General features: G+C 35.8%; 1 protein-coding gene across 3 annotated transcripts in view; it reads right to left on the bottom strand.

Moving 5' to 3' along the window:
• LOC146141015 (eukaryotic translation initiation factor 4 gamma 3-like) overlaps positions 1 to 21,272 on the bottom strand; it is a 36,447-nt gene extending 15,175 nt beyond the window's left edge. The window contains exons 1-18 of one of the 3 annotated variants that reach the window (XM_083393158.1): positions 20,912 to 21,272; positions 18,811 to 18,851; positions 18,553 to 18,611; positions 16,555 to 16,743; positions 13,923 to 14,066; positions 13,043 to 13,136; positions 12,280 to 12,332; positions 11,708 to 11,755; positions 10,961 to 11,098; positions 9,871 to 9,963; positions 9,389 to 9,448; positions 8,264 to 8,935; positions 7,922 to 8,009; positions 7,710 to 7,849; positions 6,968 to 7,096; positions 2,725 to 2,940; positions 1,615 to 1,752; positions 838 to 1,056 (exon numbers count right to left, since the gene is read on the bottom strand). In XM_083393158.1, coding sequence (XP_083249284.1) covers positions 838 to 1,056; positions 1,615 to 1,752; positions 2,725 to 2,940; positions 6,968 to 7,096; positions 7,710 to 7,849; positions 7,922 to 8,009; positions 8,264 to 8,935; positions 9,389 to 9,448; positions 9,871 to 9,963; positions 10,961 to 11,098; positions 11,708 to 11,755; positions 12,280 to 12,332; positions 13,043 to 13,136; positions 13,923 to 14,066; positions 16,555 to 16,743; positions 18,553 to 18,611; positions 18,811 to 18,851; positions 20,912 to 20,997 — 2,607 coding nt within the window. In that variant the 5' untranslated portion in view covers positions 20,998 to 21,272. The remainder of the gene's footprint in view (positions 1 to 837; positions 1,057 to 1,614; positions 1,753 to 2,724; positions 2,941 to 6,967; positions 7,097 to 7,709; positions 7,850 to 7,921; positions 8,010 to 8,263; positions 8,936 to 9,388; positions 9,449 to 9,870; positions 9,964 to 10,960; positions 11,099 to 11,707; positions 11,756 to 12,279; positions 12,333 to 13,042; positions 13,137 to 13,922; positions 14,067 to 16,554; positions 16,744 to 18,552; positions 18,612 to 18,810; positions 18,852 to 20,911) is intronic. The other 2 variants (XM_083393160.1, XM_083393159.1) reach the window with 2 other exon arrangements.
• Between the last annotated feature and the right edge of the window lie 299 nt (positions 21,273 to 21,571).

The raw sequence follows: 21,571 nt of genomic DNA, 5'->3' as shown, positions 1-21,571 counted from the left end.
AATCAAACATAAAATGTTTTAGTCGATCGCAATCAAACATAAGTTGGCTACAACGGATGTACAGTAATATTTCTCGCCATGTTTAAAATAAGTAAGAGATATTCAAAACGTACAAAATGATACCTGCTTCTGCTTCGGGATGGGCTTTGATATTCTTACGAAATGTTACTACAACCTCCAACCATCATGCTCCTCTAAGTAGAAAGCATTTTGAACGTTTCGAAAATCTCTTTATTCATTTTCAACATGGAGTTATTAGATGACAGTGTTGCTTTTTAAATTTAGATACGTTTGAACAAAAAAGGAAAAGTGCCTGTTAAACGTAGTAGCAATATCAAATCCCACAGAGAAATGTAGCATTTTCAACATTTCAAATATGTTTTTTTTTACTAAACATGGGGATAAATAACGGAGTATTGCTCTTCCAGCAGTATATATAATAGATCGACATTTCGACGTGCTATACAGAACGGCTTCATCAGGATACTGACGTATCGTGCAAAACACATTATACTGCTGGAAGAGCAACACACCGTTATATATTATGCCTGGCAGCAATAGCTTATTTCATGGTGATAAACATAACTACCCAGGTTTAGGCAGTGAGTTCTTCTTACCTGCAGTCTGCCTCAGCACCCAGCAGTATATACAAAAAGAATCAGTGCCTTCTAACCGAGCACATTAACTGATTAGCACATTTTAAAAACTGCATTAAGAGTCAGAAGAGTCTGTTTACCGCTCTTATGGGTAGCTGAAACTAACAACGTAAAAAGAAGCAACAGGCTACAAGCTTTAAAAACTCCTGATTTACACAACACGGTAGTTTATGCGATTTACTGGTGTCTCCGCTTTCTCCATCTTGGAGCGAAGATCTTTGATGGCCTCTTCATTGGCTCGGTCCTTCTCGAATTCCTTCTGACATCGCGTCAGCAGGATCTTGCGGAATTCCACGTTTCCAGTCGGAGTGGCGGTGGATTGCGCGACTGCTGGCGGATGGGAAGACATTACTCGGCACATGTTGCCGTACGCCTCGCAGAAGTTCGGCTCGTCGATCGCCTGGTAGAGTAACGAGGGTTTAAGATTTCTTTTTGGTTGTTAATGACAGTACTGTAAACATGTCATTTTGAAATGACTTAAAGTCCCAGTAAAGCCATTTGTCAAACAATTACAACAAATTATTATAAGAACAAGCAGACTTCTTTGAAGTCCTTTCAATAAAATAAAACAATTAACTATTAAATTATGCAATAACTTAAGTAAAATACAACAAAAACGCAAAATATAACAAGTGAACTGTTTAATGGGCAATATAATAAGATACATAACACAATTTTATAATAAAAAAATTGCTCAATGAAAACACTTATTTCAATTGAAGTCATTTGTCCAAAAGACTTGAGTCGGGTCAAGAAAAATGTTTTTAAAAGCTCTGATAAATCGAAAAAAAAGGAAGTTAAAACAAGTTCCATGCGTTTTTTCAGAGATAACTAGAGATGCTTCAAATTTAATAAACATGGTGTTAATGATGGCAAGAGGCAACAACTAAAACATTTGAGTAGTTCTAAAAACAAATATTATAGCCTTCAGTTTTGTATGGAGAGATACAAGACAAACCTTTTCGAATATGAGATCGATGGCACCCCTCAGACGACCCTCAGTGTTGATTTCCAGTGCTTGGAATTTCTTCATGAGAGAATGAAATTTTTGAGGAGTCAGCTTGTTGAGGATTGCGCGAACGTTGCGAAGAATTTCCTAAATCAGATGGAACAAATATTCTTTAGACTTTCCTGTTTTCATCAAAGTCAGTTATTTATAAGTTCTAGTCATTTAAAAGAGAAATATATTTTGCCACGAAATATAGCACAAACAATCCAACAGTCTCCAGAAAAAACAAACAAAACAATTTAAACAAAAACTGGTTTGGTAACAATTAAAAGTGAAAATGAGAGTAGAATCAAAAGCAAAATATGGCGTGAGTAACTGTAGGTTAAAAATGATTATGTTTAATTTGAATTAAGTAAAGAACTTAAACAAAAATAGTTGCAAAGGCATACTAATAGCATTTAAAATCATCTTTAAGCCTGGAAGATTACAGTATGTAGGTAAATTACTGCACAAACATTATATCATTAAAAACCTAATTCTACAAAACATACTTCCTAATACCAAAGCAATTTTTGACTAAAATTTATAAAAATGACCTTTACAGCTATCAATTTAACAACTTGCTTATTTTGCCTCAGTAATAATATAATTGGCTATCTGATTGATTATGGTACTTAATGCCCCAAAATCCATGCTACTTTTTGCCCAAAATAGAAAAAAAAATGTCACAAGTATTTGGTTTTGCTTGATATGCGCTGTTTTTATTTTAAAGACCTAAAATTAAATCGCTTGACAGTCTTTAAATAAAATTTAAGAACAAAACAGTATGTTCTACCATGGTCATCAGAAATTAAAAAACACTTTGTGACTGTTTGTTTGCAGTTTCAAAACACAAAAATTAAGCAGGACATGAAACAAATTCAAACAAAGACTTTAAAAAAAAAAACATGGCCTTTTTCAAAAACTTTTCAACAAGCAGATCAATTCAGAGCCATTAAGATGTTGTGGAAACCCTGGAAACTAGACATGAAACATTACCCATACTTTTTTCCTTTGTAAAAAATGGTACCTTCCATGAGACTTAACAAACTGAAAAATTACAAAAAAGCAAAAACCCACCGCTGTTTTCTCTTCCTCAGTATTGGCTTTTTCATCTTTCACATCTTTGCTGAGCTTGCTCGGCTTCCAAGCATGTTCAGCTCGTTGCAGCTCGGTGTCACGTTCCCGCTGAATCGACACCTTCTTGATCACCTTGGGCTGGTTACCCATGTAGTTCTGGTGGTAGCCACCCTGGGGCCTCTGTTGACCCCCCTGGCGCATGCCCCGCGATGACGCCTGAAAAAAATCAACGAGTAAGCTTGGTTGTGTTCATTTCAAAAGCTCAAAGGATAGCGAGTGGTATTAGGAATTCTTAAAAATGCTGATTTTTCTGTATTAGTGAGTCTTTTAATGCATTTATTTGTGTAAGATTAGAGTATTATGAATAAAATGATTTTTTCCAAATATGAGTAGTTGATTGTGTTGTTCCAGATATGGCAAATCACTCAAACAAAATTCCTAGTAGGGGCCACATTATTATTTAGTATTTCTGGGGGCAAAATATGTCATAAAAGGTTTGGAACCACTGATGATCTGGAAATTAGGTGGCACTGTTTAACAACAAATCATATTGCAACAATGTTGACAAGCTATCAAACAATGTAGAATGAATATCAAATGGCATGTAGAAGTGGGCAGCCTTTTGAGAAAGTTTATGTTAAAATGTTAAAAATGAATAGAAAACATCTTAAAACGTTCACACCTACTTTTACTTATGTGCCTTACTGAATTCTTAGTCACTACTAGGGATGTTCAAAGTAGAATATCGAATCCTTGGATTCGAATCCAGATGGGATTCGAATCCAATTCTGCCGTTTATTTCGGGTAATTGGAACCGATATAATTTAATGTTTTACCGCCGATTGTTGCGCCTAATTGTAGAAACGCGTGTGGTAAGTTGGCCTGTCGCTGCGGTGACCAATTTATAGTTCTTGCTTTAAACGTAGCCTCATAGTGCAGTGTCAGCGTTTTTTCGGGCGACCAATTACCGCGTCTCGCGATAACGTTCGTCTAATAATTAAGTGTCAATCAAGCATTATTGGGCGAGCGACTAACGTGTAATGTCTGGTGTGGAGTTCGCAATTGCCCTAAATGCGTTAAGTTGCAAAAGTAATATTACGTTGTAAAACGTGCTGGCCGTTTACAAAATGTGCTATAGGGTTACTTAAGGTCAACTTTAGGCCAATATTCAGCGAGGTTATGCAGTTATGCACAGCTTAATTGTCAAGAATTCGTTATGTCAATAGCAACTTTGTATTCTTTGCAGTACATTATTTGACTGCATAACAGATCATGTTAGTCAAAAAAGAAGCACTAAAACCCGACAATGCTTTAAAAACAGGACCGAATTGCTTAAGACTTCTGTGTGCAGTGTTGCATTGTATTCACTATTGGCAAAAATATAAGTTTTGGCAACAACCTGGACAGTTGACATAATACAGTTTACAGAACTGCTTCAAATGACAGTTGTTAAGAATGTTAAACATATGGGAGATTTTTTTTTATTATAATGTACACAGAATCCCAAGGTATTCTACAATAGTACAGTTCGAATCTAGAATAACAAATCCAGAATTTAGAATCCTTCTGTTATATGTTGAGGAATTTTAACTATTTATGAATATTTGGCACCTGAATGACAAAACAACAATTTAAAGGACGTTCATCTTATTTGAAATATTTGAATATTATTGAAAAAGTAAGAAAAAAATAGAAACATATCAGATATCCTTAGGTCGCTCTACTGGGCAACTCATAACCAGAAGCCATGTCTTTTATCAAAATTTAAAAATGCTTCCCTGGAAAAAGGTTGATTGGTTGTAAATATCTAACAATCACATTTGTTATTAAGTTTAACGGTAAAAATAACGGCCCAAATAGACGTTAGTCGTAATCAGTGATGATGGCATTAGAAATTGCCGAAACGTTTGAAAATAAAGCATGTCGCTTTTAACGTCTATTTGGGCCGTTATTTTCACCATTAAACTTATGAACAGACCCGTATATAGTGTTCCAAAGTACATTTGTTATTAATTTGGCAATTTGATTGCTCTGATTAGGGTAAGGATGAATTTGGGGCGAACATATTGGGTAAAATTTTTTTACACTTTAAAAAACATACAACACAAACTAACTTTTTTCTTTTGTGGCCCATTTTCTTAAAAAAAAATATATATATATATAAAAAAATATGAAAGAAACAACTTTAAAATAGGTTTATAACAACAAACAGAAGAACATATTAAAAAAAATAGTCATTCATTTGTGCATTAGTGAGAAACTTGCTGCTGAACGATAAATTTACACTCCTTCTCAATTCCTCCCCAAGCCATTATTCCAGTAAAATTAAGTATGGTGACAAAAATGAAACTAAACTTTTCAAATATATCTATCTTTTTTAAATTGGCTTGTGGCCCAAATCGAAAGTTCCCCCAGTGAGTCATGGCCCACTGGTTGAGAACTGCTATGCTAGATGAAGCCAACAGTGGATTTTTTTCAAGTGGTTCAATAAACTGCCAATACGCTAAGCTGAGCATTACTGTCCTATTGCAATACGCTAAGCTGAACATTACAGTCCTATTGCAATACGCCAAGCTAAACATTACTGTCCTATTGCAATACGCCAAGCTAAACATTACTGTCCTATTGCAATACGCCAAGCTAAACATTACAGTCCTATTGCAATACGCCAAGCTAAACATTACAGTCCTATTGCAATACGCCAAGCTAAACATTACAGTCCTATTGCAATACGCTAGCTGAACATTACAGTCCTATTGCAATACGCTAGCTGAACATTACAGTCCTATTGCAATACGCCAAGCTAAACATTACAGTCCTATTGCAATACGCTAAGCTGAACATTACAGTCCTATTGCAATACGCTAAGCTGAACATTACAGTCCTATTGCAATACGCCAAGCTGAACATTACAGTCCTATTGCAATACGCTAAGCTGAACATTACAGTCCTATTGCAATACGCCAAGCTGAACATTACTGTCCTATTGCAATACGCTAAGCTGAACATTACTGTCCTATTGCAATACACTAAGCTGAACATTACAGTCCTATTGCAATACGCTAGCTGAACATTACAGTCCTATTGCAATACGCCAAGCTGAACATTACTGTCCTATTGCAATACGCTAAGCTGAACATTACTGTCCTATTGCAATACGCTAACTGAACATTACAGTCCTATTGCAATACGCTAGCTGAACATTACAGTCCTATTGCAATACGCTAGCTGAACATTACAGTCCTATTGCAATACGCCAAGCTAAACATTACAGTCCTATTGCAATACGCTAAGCTGAACATTACAGTCCTATTGCAATACGCTAAGCTGAACATTACAGTCCTATTGCAATACGCTAAGCTGAACATTACAGTCCTATTGCAATACGCCAAGCTGAACATTACAGTCCTATTGCAATACGCCAAGCTGAACATTACAGTCCTATTGCAATACGCCAAGCTGAACATCATTTTTTGCATGTGATGCAGTAAAATGTTGCCAAACACCTGAAGACCTTGCATGTGGCATTTCTGGCAAAATTCTGTCTGTGCTTTTCAATCGCAATGATAACAAATGGTGATACATTCCTTAGCACCAACGCGAAATGTTAACCTACAAACAAAGTCAGCGTTTTTAAACACTACCAGGAGTCCAAAGTCCAACTACGAGGTTAGTCTAAATACGTTATAAACGGCCTTCTGAAAAGCGCACCTTAGAATGAAATTTATGCAGTACCAATGCAAAGCGAATTTACGTCAACATGCAAAGTCAGGTATTTTAGGACTACTGTGAGTCCAAAGTCCAACCGCGTGGTCAGTCCAAATACGTCACACACGGCCTTCTGAAAAGCACACTTTGGAATGAAATTTAGATCGGACTACCAGACTACCAGACAACTACCAGATATAAACAGCAAAATTAGATTCAAATCAAGGATCCGATATTCTACTTTGAACATCCCTACTCATTACTAAGCTTAAACAAGTAAAATAGAATAAATTGTTTAGTTTTCAATGATTTTATTCCAGGTTATTCAGCTTTTCAAGGTAGTTGATGCTATATTATTCGTAAATGAATGCTGAAATTGTTATATTACTGAAGCATCACATCTGAAACAACACCACCCTAGTATCGACCAAGTACCGATACTAACATTTAGCATCGTGTATAAGCTCCACTCCAATATTATCGGACACCCCTAAACCTGACATAGAAATTTGATGAAAAAAATTAATCAAATTACCCTTCCGTGTCCACCACCGCCACCTCCGGACATATATTTGGGCGTAAAATCGGAGCCGGACCTCTCGCCACCACGATACATACCATCCATGGAGGGCATGGAATTAGAAATGCTGGATTTTGGCAACGGCTGGAGAAAACATAAAATTACAGAAGTGCGCCAACACCCAGCAAGCAATAATTAAAAACAGTCAAAAAAGGAGTCAAATTGAAATGCAAAAAATTGATGAATAAACTTGATGTACTTTTTATATAATATACATTATATTAAACATCTATACATGTAGTGTTTTTCCAATTTTTTCTAAAGGACTAAAAACAGCAAATTATGTCGTTAGCAATTAAAAGAAATAGTTGATGTCTTCTTAGCTTTCACGAAAACAAAACTTTAAAATCTATATAATTATATTATAATATGCAAACTGAATTTCATAGAATTTCATAATATTTAAATTACGGATTGCATTAAGAGAAATAAACTATTCTTCAAAAATACAGAGTAACAGAGCATAACAAAAATATTTTTACATTTAAAAAATAAATAAATAAAAAGCTATGGTGAAAACTTTTAGCACCTAAATAACAAGCAAGATCTCAGGGTATTTATCATCACACCTCTACCGTTGAAACACCAATTAAAATACTGCAAATTTGGTTGCAAGTTTCAAATGTCAAAAAAAGATACAAAAATTGTGCCTAATAGTGTCATCAAAATAACTCCAAATATAGAATTCTTTACAAACCCTATCCATAATAATGTCCTCGATGGTGGGAAGATCTCTTGGCTTTTCCAACGACGTGTCGTGAAATCGAAATTGCATAAGGAAAGATCTGTCGTAAACTTTCTTGCCCTCCTCGTCAACCGCTTCGCTGTTGTTTGCTTCTATGAAAAAGCATATAAAGATCTACTTTCCATATCCAATGCACTAAACCACTGAAAGCACTCAAAGTTTACCTTCTACTGTTGCTACTTCGGGTTTTGCAGCTGGCTCAATCTCAGGTTTAGCTGGTGGCTCCACAGCACTGTTGTTGTTGGTCATAACCTGAAAAAAATAGATATTTTTTTGATAAAATAGCATTAAACACTTTTCTAACAAAAATACTTGTTTTTTTACTGCTTATTTATAATTTTTTATAGAAAATACAGAAAAGAGAGTTACACATACACTACAAAGAAAAGTAAGTTGGATACCAGACCAGTAAATTAGACTACACTTCATTTGTAACAGATTGCCAATAAATGATAAGGCGTTGTCCCTGTTAAACAAACTATTTTTTTTCATATAAAAGGTCTTACTTGGGTGACTGGAGTCACTTCTTTATTGTCACCCTTCTCCGGAGCAATAATCGAAACTTTCGCAACGTTCTTTGGGCTCTTTGGCTCCTCCGGTGTCTTCTCTTTTACCTCGACGACCTTCGCCGGTTCATCTTTCAAGGTGGGTTCGGCGGTCAAAACCGACTTTGTTTTGTCGACAATGGGAGAGGGGGCAATGATCTCAATGGTTGGGGGTGCAGCAGGCCGACCAGGCACTTCAGTCGGAACGTCGTTTTTCTTTTCCAGCTGCGGTTCCTCGCCTTTGCGTTTCGGAACCGGTTTTTCGCTTTCCTCTACCTTTGCAGTCTCCGGTTTCTTTTCCGGAGCGGGGCTTGGTTCTTTGGGGCTGCTCTTAACGACAGCAGCGGGCGACGGAAGTTCTACTTTGTCCGTTTTGCTAGCGAAGGGAGGGGGAACGTCCACCGGAGCGTCGACACTTTGCAGCGGCTCCTCTTTCGTTACGACACCATTCGTTTTGGTTTCTTCTGAACTTGGAGACAGCGATACGGAGGGTTCGACTGGGGCAGCAGGTGGGGCAACAGGTGGGGTTGGGGTAACAACGGGTTCGCTGCTCACCGTTTCTGGGAGTTTTGTGGCAGGAATAGGACTGGGTGGATTATCAGGTGGTTGAATGGATTCCACTGGCTCTTCGGGCTGTAATGTTGAGGTGGTAATAAAGTTATTGATATTATGATACAGTGTGGCCATCAATATACAGGGTGTTTTAGTTTGAATATTGTTTTTAAATGGTGATGTTTAACACAGAAATATTAACAGAAAAATTTCTTAAAAGTAAAGTTCTTTAGATTTTGAAGTGGAAAATATTAAGGGCAGGCCATTATTAGCAGGATTTATTCTTTGTAAGCTAATGCTTAAGAGAGTTGAGTGAGTATTACCCATTTAAACATAGTTCCAATCTATTTAAAAGTAAAGGTCATACTTTGAATTCGCAAACGCGTTTTACTTTTTCTTCAGTTCAAAACAGTCTTTAAGTTATTAGCAAATAATAACAATTTCGACAAAGAGAAAGATATCACTTTAATTTATTGAAATGACAAAAAAACTTGTCAGTACACTGAAAAATTTAGCATTTGCAAAATTACTGACCTGCACATTGGTGGTAGTCGTTTCAGATTCAGCAGCAGCAGCAGCTTCTTTTGTCTTTGCCTAAATTTAAAAAAGACAGAGTGAACAAGGACAAAACCTTTCTGATCCTTTACGTTTTTAAACATGCTTTGCATAAATAACAACTAGCGTAGCTCAAGCCCCTTTACTGTAATGAAACAACCAAAATAGCTCATTTCAAATTGTCAAATATTTAGTTAATGTAGTGCGAAAAATCGTTAAATGTTTACTAAAATACTGTTTTTTCAATTGTAAAAATCGTTCTTCCGGTAAGCCCTTTTTTTGTAAATAACTGCTATTAATAAAAAAATAATTGCTTGGAGAACAATTTTACAATTGATACAGACATTTATACTTTTTTCAGTATATTATGTGACTTGCAAAGAAAATAGGACAATAAAAACTACCCCTATAAAACAATCGAGAACAAAGAGCTTAAAAAAGTATTCAACCGCTTTACTGACTTGGGTGTGATTAGGTGTCTGGTCTGTAGCAGCGGCAGCGACTTGGGCAGCAAACTGGGCAGCGATCTGGTCTTGTGGTTTTGGAGTCTTCACCTTAAATAAGTCAAACTACCTTTAAATGCTTGATTATAACACAGTATTTCTTCACAAGAAAGCCAAATGTGTTTGATGTAATTTGTATTAGGAAAGTATGATACGGTAACGACACTGGATATTTTACACAAAAATCACTATTGTCTTTCTTGATATTAAGTTGCATTATGACCATGGTTACATATAAATTGCGCAAGGACAAGATTAATGAGGCAATATTTGGGTAGCCACGAAAAAGGTTGAGAAAAACTGTTTTGGATATATACTATAATCACCGAACTGCAGGGCAAGCAAAGCGCTATGCTATAAAAATATGAAAAAAGCGGTTTTCACCTACAGCATGGCAGAATGCTGGCGCCTATGTCGGCCAAAGAATGAGCCAGAAAATGGCAAGAAATTGGTGGAAAATAAAAATTATTTTAAACAAAATAATAATTTTGAAATTTTTCTTTTTTTTTCAATTAGCAGGAAATAATTTTGTTGTGCCATTTTGCAAAAGATTAAGGAAGTGCGAAGCTCGTTGTTTAGTGAGAAAAAGCCAGTGCAACATTTATTAAAAAAATTGTTATTCTGCGCGCTTTGTGAACTGATTTTGAGCTGCATGTTTCCACGTAAGTTCGCCTGAAAAACAGCTTATCTATGTAACAGCGTTAGAGTAAGAAAAGCAGACATGTGCAACCCCCCAGGCCCCAGGTTGTACTTTAGCATGACCCTTATGTAATTGTTTGTCACAAAAAATGTTGCGCCTGCGCGCACGTTTCTCTCAACTATTTTACTTAGTAATAGCCTTGTTTATCGCCTAAACATGGCAAGGTTGATAGATTACTTAGGCGATAACATCATTTAAGTTTAGGGGCCCGGCTAAAAAAACAAAGAATTTGTGCGGAAAATGCTTGTCACTAGAAGGCAGGCTGCACCTAATGGTGAAGCAAACCACCAATGAGAGTTGACCAAAAGAGTCTAGCAGGGCATTATATTTATTGGTCATTCATCTTACCGTGGGAGTTGACTGGCTTGGGTTAGGTGAAGGAGATGCCTCTGCACCTTTTCCCGACTGCAGCAAGTCGTTTGTGATGTCCATTCCTGTGTTTGGGTCCCGAATTACGATCACTGGACGGCGACTGGGAGCAGCAGTCTGCACACAAAATTTAAAATAAATCACAAATTAAGAAAGAAGTGTAATATATATTAGAGATCGACTGAGATTCATTTTTTGACCAATATCTACATAAGACTTTGTATTTTGACCAACCTATACCAACATCCGAACTAATTTTTTGCAAACCTTAATAATAATGTGTTAAGTATTTATATTAATATTCCGTTTTTCGTAAAAAAAGTAACAAATCGGACAAATCGGAAAAAAACAATCACAAATCGGCAAAAAAACAAAAACTTGAAAAATACACCATTTCAAATGTTTAAGGAGTAACATATCAGCAAAATGTCACCTAGATTTTACAGATACCAATATATCGATCAACCTATAATATGTGAAGGGTTTTTTTCTGTGGGATTACTGTCGTGTTGCTTGATTTTAAACAATTTAATTGGCTGCACTTCCAAAACGGAACAAGGCTAGTAAATACAGCAGCTCTAAAGAAAAGTTTTTTTCACATAATACTGCAAAAAAAATCCTAATTTAGAACTTTTTTATCAATTTCGTCAAAAGCAAAATAGGCCCAAAAGCTTTTTTTCCTCCCAGTTTGTAAAAAGTTGTATAAAAATTAAAATTTTGAATTACCGGTTGTGTTGGTGGAGGGACGGCAGCTGGTGGTGGAGGCTGGTAACTCTAAAACACAAATAACAACAAGGGTCAACCCATAAACAAACAACACAAAGCTTCGCAATAAAAGTTTAAGCACGCTAGAAATTTAGTGGCATAGTAGGATGCCTTAAAATATAACAATAATTTGTGATATACTGCTATAAAATGCTGGAAAAAAACTAAGATTTAGACAGCTGGTAAAGCAACTATAGCTTTACATATCATGGTTTTCACAAACTTTCCACAAACTTTTTACCCCTTTTAATTTATCAAAATTTTCTGTGAATCCCCTTAAAAATAACATTTTTTATTTTCTGCCTTTGCATGTATTCGTTAAAATAATGTGCATTTTCAAGTTTTGTTTTGCATTAGGTTTGCCTTTAGCAAGTTAAATAGAAAATAATAACGATTTTATAGATGTGACACTATGTATAAGAATTATACAGACTTACTCCCGAATCGTAAAACTCCTTGCACCATCAAAAAAAGTAATAACAATTTTTTTAAAGACACAATATAAGCTGTGGCCACTACTTTTCACATCTTACCATATTTTCGAAGTTCTGGAATTGGACTGGCATTGGACTTTGATAAACAGTTTCTAGAAAAAAAATAATTAAAAATTTTTAAATAAAAGTACATTATTGTTATTTAATGGTGATAAAGTTAATATAAAAGTTTAGGGCTAATATGAAATTAACATTTGCACATGCCAGTCGGACACAAGTTTCTACCAATCAGCCCATGCCCGGATGAAATACAACTGGCCAAAAATGTTGGCATGCGATTCGCAAAGATTTTTTTTTTTTCAATAATTTAATCTGACCTTTGATTTTCATACATACATAGTTCTTGCATGACTAGCCACAACTGTTTAACCGTTGGTTGAACTTTTTTATGTAATCAACTTGTTTTGTTCTGGAGTTGCAAAACGTGTATCGTTAGTGCTTTAAGCAACAATTGACCTTAATTTGTGGCGTTTAACATAATTTATAGCAAATTTATCCAATTAGGTCTGTTAAAAAAAGCAATTCTTGCTTCTGGCACTTGCCAATTTAGGGTGAGGGAATGCCAATCAGCATCCGCCCAGAGAAAAGTCCACTTGTATTGGCGAGAGGGCTATAGCAAGTGTGCAAGTGAAACCCTAAGTTTCTATTAATTTAAAACCAAGGTTAAAAGTGTAGCAAGCACCTAATTTCTCAGTACAAATTTTTTTTATTTGTAACGAAATCACAGGCAATCAAACTAAAACACAACCTCAATTTTTCTGCATATTTTTTAAGGGTAAAGTTAACATAATTGTCCACTCACGCTGATGTTGAGGATAGTAAGCTGTTGACTGTGCCTGCATTTGGGAATGTGCTGGGTTCATCATAGTTCCTTGACTTGGAGATGCATACCTCTGCTAAAACACGCACATGTCAACTTAAAAAAAGCTTGTTTAAAATTTTGTTCAGAGTACAGTAGGATTAAAGCCTGGTCAACAATTTAATGCCCAGGTGGAAACCTACTTAGTACTACGGGCAACTTAAGTTCACAACTATTCGGAGCACAAATATATATGGCAAAGAGGCAGAATGTTTAATATGAGGCAACTTTTAAGTGAGTTTGGCGATATTACAAAGTTAAATTGATAATGTTGAAGTAAATATGCTAATTCTTCTCTAGATAAACATTTTAAAAGCTGTGTTGCAAATTTTAAAAATTGGAAGTGGGCTGCCTTTAAAAAAAGCAGGCTGTGTAAGTCTTAATCTAGTCACATTGTGGAATTATTTTTTCTTAATAAACATCCTTGTCAGCCTTAATAAGTATACTTGGTCACTTTATATTTTGAAACTTGGTGCTAACTGAATGTTTTATGAAGGAAAACAGGCCTGGCCATTGTGTTAGTCACCATAGCACATGACGAAACAGTTGAAATAAATTCTAAAGTATGGCATTTTCGCTAAGTTGCCATAAACGTTTAAACACCTTTACTTGTCAAAAAAAATGCGAGACATTAAAGTTTGGTAAGTTTATCTTTCATTTGCCTTTTTTTTCAGCAAAGGGGAAAAGTTGGCAGAATTACAAATGTAGGTTGAGGTTGAAAACCAAGCTCTTTAATACAGAAGTAATTTGGTAAATACTTTATTACTTCAGTTCAAAAAGAACAATTTTAAAGATTGCCATTAAAAAAAACCTTGTAACTTACTCTTGGCATAAAAGGCTGGTGATACATGCCACTTCCAGGTAACATAGTAGGTGGAGGGGTGTTCTGTGGTACAGCTTGAGCATACTGGGCATTTTGGTTAGAGTGTTGCGAGTATTTTGTGGCTGGTACGGCATACTGTTGCATCTGAAACATTTTACAAAATCCAAATAGTTAGAATTTACTTTTAAACGTTGAATTATAGGTATATATTTAGATAAAGTAACCTTGTATAATCTTGAACATATTGGATAAAAATATGTTTGACTAAAACTGGTAGACGCCGAAAAAGACAATTTTGCACTTTATATAAAAGATTGGATCTTTTATGCGAGTCATTTACGGTATAAATTAATTATTTAAACCAAAATCTTCATTATTAAATTTAGCGTTTCACAATAAGAAATCAATTTTATCTTTCTAACATTATAAAACATATTATGTTATATAACTTTTTAAGCTCAAAGTGATATTTCATTTAGTTTTACACCCAATCCATTAATGTGTAACCAGAATTGTTTTTCAACCTATCGCATGAAGGCAGTTTATTTTTTCTTCGGGAGAAAACTTCATTACTGAAAACCAGACAATTTCAATTGCAATAACCTTTGCCAAACCCAGACCAGATGTCAATATTTGTGGTCCATGATAAATTTAATTATTTAAATTAACAACTCCAACTGTTTTGTATTTGGATAGCAGCAGGGAGTTTCATACACTGTTTGCCTAGTACATTTATTTTAAAAGAAGCAAACAAGCCGAGATGATGACAACAAGAGTTTATGAGATAGGAGCATATTAGCATAGGAGTTTATAACCTTTTTGACATGGTCTTACTAAAAAAAAATGTTTTGGTTCAATATTTTGGCAATGTAAGTCCTCCTTTGGGTTAGATTTTGAAATAACTAGGAATGCATTTTGCATAACAAGGTAAATTTGAATTAACTAACAGAAAATCCTGAATTGTAAACATTACTTGAATTCAGGGAGCCATTAAGGAACTGGTTTGTTAACATTCCAGCCAGCATTTTTTGTCAACTAAAACAGATAGAGAAAATTTATCCCATCTAAACATTTTTTATGTGACCATAGGCTAGGACAGGGATGGCAGACCAATGCTTACAAACTTCTCATGCTTACAAAGTAATGCTTACAACGTGGGTGGGTCATATATGAGTTCAGCAGAAAGCTTTCCAGCATGGTTTATTGGTTTAACCAGGGTTTTTTTTTGTTTGCAAACTCTTCGCCACCCTTTACGTTTTACAGTGATAAACAAATTGCTTTTAGTTGTCTGCTTTTCTGCACGCATTTGTTGAAGTGCAGTTAATGTATGCCTAATCATCAACCCCTAAAGCACTTTTGCACGACCCTCAGATGGGCAGGCCTTATTTAAGCAGTATAATGCTATCTAACAAAGAACTGTTTTTTTTTCATTTATTATTTCATGAAAATTATTGATAACATTTCATATTTCTAGAGACAAGTGGGTCATTAAAAATCTTTGGTGGGTCACTTCGTAACCCGCGGGACAGTGGGTCTCCATCCCTGGGCTAGGACAAAGGAGGGTTAAAACTAAAGATCGACCAATATCCAATTTTTGGACCAATACCGATATCCGATTTTTTACAATTTTTTCACCCGATATCCGATACCGATGTTTTTATATACCTGGGAAATATTCAAAACTTGAATTAATTGAAAATGAAATCCTAATAATGTTTTAGTTTATACACCTTTATTGATTATAATACTATTATTTTGCACATTAACTTGGCGTGATGCTAAAACCAAAATTTTTTTCATAAAAAAAATGAATAAGCTGTTGGTTGTACAGGAAAAATTGTATCATATTTTTGTACTAAAATATCGGCAAAAGTATCAGCCTAAATTTACCGATACCAATATATCGGTAGAAGCCAACTAGTGTATCGGTAGAACACTAGTTACAATATGTAAAAACATGGGAACAACAAGTAAATTTAATACTTTTTTTGAATTTTAAAGGTAAGCTATAATGGGCAACAAAATAGTGAGTATTGGGTCACACGGTGTTTCCGTTTCAGTCAGAGTGAGCAAAGTTTGTGGTAAACAAGGTGTTTGAAGTTTTATTTTATATCAGTGCGAAGCGTCCCTCAAACCAAAAACCTTGACCTGTGTCTGGTTAATTCTAGCTAGTGGCGCCACTCATTAAGTCAGAGTTTCTACTTTTTAAGTCAGGCCCAACTTTTTGTTTTTAAAATAAATGTCAGGCCCTGCCAGACAGGGCGGATCTGGGATTTTTGTTTTGTGGGACACAATGGAAATTCAGGGAATTGGAATTCCTTAAAATAGACAAAAGCATGGAACAGCTGAAAGTTTGTGAGGAGCATAGAACTAAAATTACTTACATTGTACAATTTGGCAATAATATAGTTTGGGGAGACATGCCCCTCACAGGAATTCTCCACTGCCAGCAGACCTACTACATGACATAAGAATATGCATTTGGTCTGCCAACCACAAAAATTATAAGGCGCCACTAATATTTTGCCAAGCCCCCCCAATAGTGGGGCATACACTCCCCACTTTAAGAAACACTCGATAACATTTACAAAGTTGAAAAAACATCAAGCAGTTCTACCATACACTTGAGTACCTGTTGTTGCTGTTGCTGCTGCTGTTGGAAGATCTGATTGGGAAAGTAGACTTGTTGTTGTTGCTGCATTCCATTGGGGTGGGTTTTTGCTGGTGCCACGGTGGCCACCATGTGCGCTCTGCTCATATCAGAAGAACTGGCCGGCGACTGGAAGTAGGGTTGGCCCTGGTGTGGGGACGACTGGTTTGGCTAAAAAATCGGATTGCTGGTAAAACTATGAATAAAACAAAAGTCACCTGATGAAAGATACACTCAAGTGTACAGTGATCTAGCCCTTCTGACATCGATTTTTAACCACTGATAATGACTTATGCATGATTGTACACCAAAAGCTATCACAGATTAACAGAAACTGTTGATCAATGATGCAAGCAAGGCAGACTAGAAAAGCAACTAGCCTTCAGTGAGGTTCAAACTCACGACCTCCGGCCATTACCGGGACTGTCGCTCTACCAACTAAGCTAAACAAACTCCGAGAGAAGCACGCCAAGAAACAACCATACGCCAATGCTTGCTATATTCCTTTAGTACAAGCAACTTCACATTTACAATGCCCAGAGGTTGTGAGTTCGCGGCCCTCACTGAAGGCTAGTTGGTTTTCTAGCCGGCCTTGCTTGCATCATTGATCGACAGATTTGGTGAGTATGTGATGCTTTTGGTGTACAATTGTCATTTGCTAAGTAGGTAGGTTATTGAACTCAACGCATCAATGTACCAAATATTATTGCCAAAAAAGCTATAAACAAAACAAATCTACAATTGTGTGGCACTAACTTCGTCAGTGTTGTCCACATTCTTTGCATTAGCTGGCCACAAAATAAATTACTTTATTATAGATCATTAAAATGTTAAACTTCATCCTAAGTTGTTTTTGTCATTCCTCGTTTTGCAATGTAGTAAACTTCAAAGAGACTCTCTAATACTATCATCATTAACGTCGCAATAAAACACAGTTCGAAATACGATCAAAATAGGACTATAATACCTGATAGTCATAATTTTCACAAATTGGAAAACATCCTAATACTGTCCAAATAAGACCTAAATGGTCAGAATTTAGGCCTACACAACATTTTACCTAATCCTTACACCCACCCCTAAGTACATCACTTACTCCACTAATAATTTCAGTCCTAACCCATTTTTAACCCCACTCTTTACCGACCACACATAACAGCAAACCCAAACGTTGACACCAAAACGTCCGATGCCAGATTGATGGCCTCCGATCGTCCCATACCCTCACCTTAAGTTTTGGGCAGTTATTCTAAACAATTTAGGACTTATTAAGGTAGGTTTATGTCTTATTCAGACGATTTAGATCTTGTTCTTCCATGGATATTAGTGCATGTTAGGCTTTATTATATTGTTGGTCCTAACACTATATTATTGGTGCTTTGTAGGACTTGCGTGTTCCCTTTAAAAGTAACAAGTTGATAAGTGGCTACAAGAATAAAAAATGATATTTAACAAGACTTAATTCTATGAATGTGTACCTGAAACACTATATCCTAGTTTTAGTCAACATTTAGGCAATAAATGCGCCTGGTTAAAAACAATGCGGACAATTACTTAAAAACAAAAGGGTTGTTAAACAAAGAGGTGTTGTACAATGTACGTATACACAACAGCTGTCTAAAATCAACCCTTTATAATAATACATAATAAAAAGTTATTATTGTCCATCCTTTATAACAAATTTCTAAAATTAAAATAGACTAAAAGATTGTTATGTATGTATGCATCCAACATGGCGTAATCTATGAAAGTAAAGAATGTGTATTAAGCATTGTGGTGTGATAAGGCCCATCTCAGATGGACTTTGTTCTAACAAATTGTGCACATTATGACCAGTAGATATTCATTAATTGCGAAAACATGGGAGTAGTCAAAAAACTTTGCATTTAAGTGTTGCTACATAATGTCCATCTTCATTACTTAACTGTGTTTTAGACTTAGTAAAATTCTCGTAAAAAGAGAACTTATTATAAAGCTTACTGAGTGTGAATAGGAAGGTGGAAAACTTCTTGCTCCTGCTCCGCCTTGAAAACCTCCAACTGAAAAATACATACAATAACATTATTTAAACAACCAATTTCAAAGTTTGGAGCATAATGGTTGCAGGTTGGAGTAAGACGTAATAAGAATATCAAAGCAAAAGGGCTGATAAACTTGCAATATAAAAACACTTTGAAAAAAATTTTTACTGTGTATAGTATAAATGTTCTGACAAAGAGGTAATAATAGTAAACTTACGGTGGGGGTGGTGTGGGGAAATCGTTGTGCTATGTGGTATCCTGTGTCAAGTAGTTTACAGTAAAGAAAAAACAACACTTGGTAAAACAAGTTTTTTAACCTCTTTGGGCAACTATTTAGGGAACAAATTATTTTCTCTTTACTTAATCAATTTTTCAGAGACTTATTTTTATCCTGTAGCGTGTATTTGTGAAGCCACGTCTAAGCGGTATTTTAATTTTTTGAAATAACCCGACTTAACTTTGGTGAATGTCACATACACAAAATATCAATGTGTCACTAAATGCAAGAGAAAAAGAACCGTGTGGTGTCAAAAAACCCTTTGTTGATTTGTTGGTGTTATAGATTGTGTAGAACCATGTCGCGTACTTGACATGGTTATTCATCTATTTTCTTGTAAGGTTTTAAAAATTGTCATTTGGACAGACGAAAGACTTTTTTTTTTGTGCGGGGAAGATGCTTATATAGCTAAAAAAATGCGTGGCTGTAAAAAGGTTAATGTGCGGCTACGTCATGCCAGACTGCATTCCATATTTTGTGGCTGTAATCTAATCCAACACCAAAATACTGTGATATACACAAGAAAAACACTTTTATCATTGTAACTTAACATGGCAATAATTCACGCCAAATGACTTAACCGCTCTGATTTTTGCAGCTTTTTTAGCCAAATATCCTGCACGGAAATGTAGTTTCAGCTGACAGAGCAGTCACATTGAAATTGCAAGAAATAAATATAAGAGACTAAATATAGTAATAATACTTGACCCAGCCGAACCCAAACTACTCGCACACTAACCGAAATAATGTTGTCAATTTAAACGCCCAGATAAAAATGTGATAGGATTCTACACCGCGCCAGATTTTGATATTATATACACATAAAATTACTAAATTGCACACATAACTTTCAAAAATGGTTGAGTTGTGGTAAAATTCCATAACTTAAGTATGCCAAAGATTACAAACGTTAAAATTTGCAGCTGCACCAGGTTGGAAAGTTTGGATAAATCCCCTGCGCAGTAGCACTTTCAGCCGCGCATTTTATAGAAAATGTGTTCAGCCGCGCAAATCTGACTCGAGCAAACGCGCAAAACTTCAGCCGCGCAAATTTCTGTATGAAACTTAACAAGCTCAAAAAAAATTGGCGGGCCGCATACTGAAGTTGCATAACATTTTTTAACGCTAGTCTATAAGACGTATATAATATAATGCATCTATAGAATCCCTTGTGAAACGCTAAAAAACGCACAGATCGGCGTTTTGGTCACGCATAAGTGGACAACGGTCACGTGGTTAGTGACGTCAAATTAGGCAATATCGAGTAATATTGAATATTAACTGCTGCACTATCAAACTTTTTAAATATTTAGCTGCGTCCGCACACCAAACAAAAATTGCGCAAAAGTATTCTATGAACGCTGTAAGTTTAATATAATTTCGCAATTTAAAACTTTCGGTAGCCTGATGGTTTATTTTCAGCCGCGCAATTTCAAGTCAAAATTTTATTTTCAGCCGCGCATTTTTTCAGCTGCAAACCATCTCCCCCGCGCAATATCCAAAGTTTCCAATCTGGCAGCTGCATACCACAGGTCTCTGCTAAAAGTGCTGTGAAATGCAGGCGAGGGCACACCCTATAGTTTTTAAACAAATTTGGCTGCACTTATTCATTAATAAATTGGACACCTTTTCATAAAGGTTAATTGTGGTAGGATTATGAACTTGCTATGCTTTTGGCATCTGGTCTTAAATCATACAACATTTTCGTCTGGGGGTCATATTTGCCGGGTTAGGGGGCAAGTAAGCGTTTGGGTTAGAGGGCGAGTAAGCGTTTGGGTTCGGGGTTCGGGTGGGTCAAGTAATATTATGTCTAATCTCCCATATTGATTTTTTTCCTTACAATTTTAATTTTGACGGCTGGTTCCGTTACTGTAAAGAAAGTAGTAGGGTTCTTTATCAACACCTAATTTTAAGTTTGCGGAACTAGTAAGGAATGCTTCACTAAACAAAAGGCCAGTAACATAAACTGCGGATTAAAGAAAATGCCAGCCTTTTTGGTTGGGAAGGGAACATACATAAAGAAACAATAACTAAAGGATACGGTTGTGGGTTTGTTGGCATTCGTCCATCGAGCTGGGGTTGAGAATTTTGATGACTTCTCCTTACATGTTGCTGACCAGCATACATAGCTTGTAGAGATCAAACGGGCTTGTCCTCGTTTACTAGGACTACCCTATGTTTCTGCGAAAACAACAAAACAACTAAAGCACGCAACTGAAACTAGAAAATAAGCTAAAAGAACGATCAGAGCGGATTTTATCCCCTAAAAATATTCAACAAACATGTTTCAGTCATGCATTGGCGTATGCCTTTTCTCAGTTGGTCATACTCCATAGAAATCGAACCACAAGTTTCACTAAATGGGGCGTTTGTGCCACGCACCACGCCTTTGTACAGTTAAATCCCAAGGGGCCTAACGGGTTTGTATGTAACAGTTTGTTATCGCGATTTACATCTACAAATTATCGTCGAATTGGCAACACTCACAGTTAGAAGGAAGTGTTACATAAAATTCCAAATTACAGTACGGTTTTCGAATTTGTCCGCTTTGTTTCGTATCAGTCAATAATAATTTTATTAAAATCTTTTTCGTTTTTTGGAAAATTATTTAAATCAGCAATAGACTATTCTTAATTCCATACCTAGTTTAAAATATAGTCTAGAGTCGGTGAACGCTGAATTCACTAAACATTAATGTAAT

This window comes from Ascidiella aspersa, chromosome 6, assembly GCF_963924565.1.
Source record: "Ascidiella aspersa chromosome 6, kaAscAspe10.2, whole genome shotgun sequence".
Lineage (NCBI taxonomy): Eukaryota > Metazoa > Chordata > Ascidiacea > Phlebobranchia > Ascidiidae > Ascidiella > Ascidiella aspersa.
The sequence above is the reverse complement of the archived record's forward strand: the minus strand, read 5'-3'. Positions and strand labels throughout refer to the sequence as shown.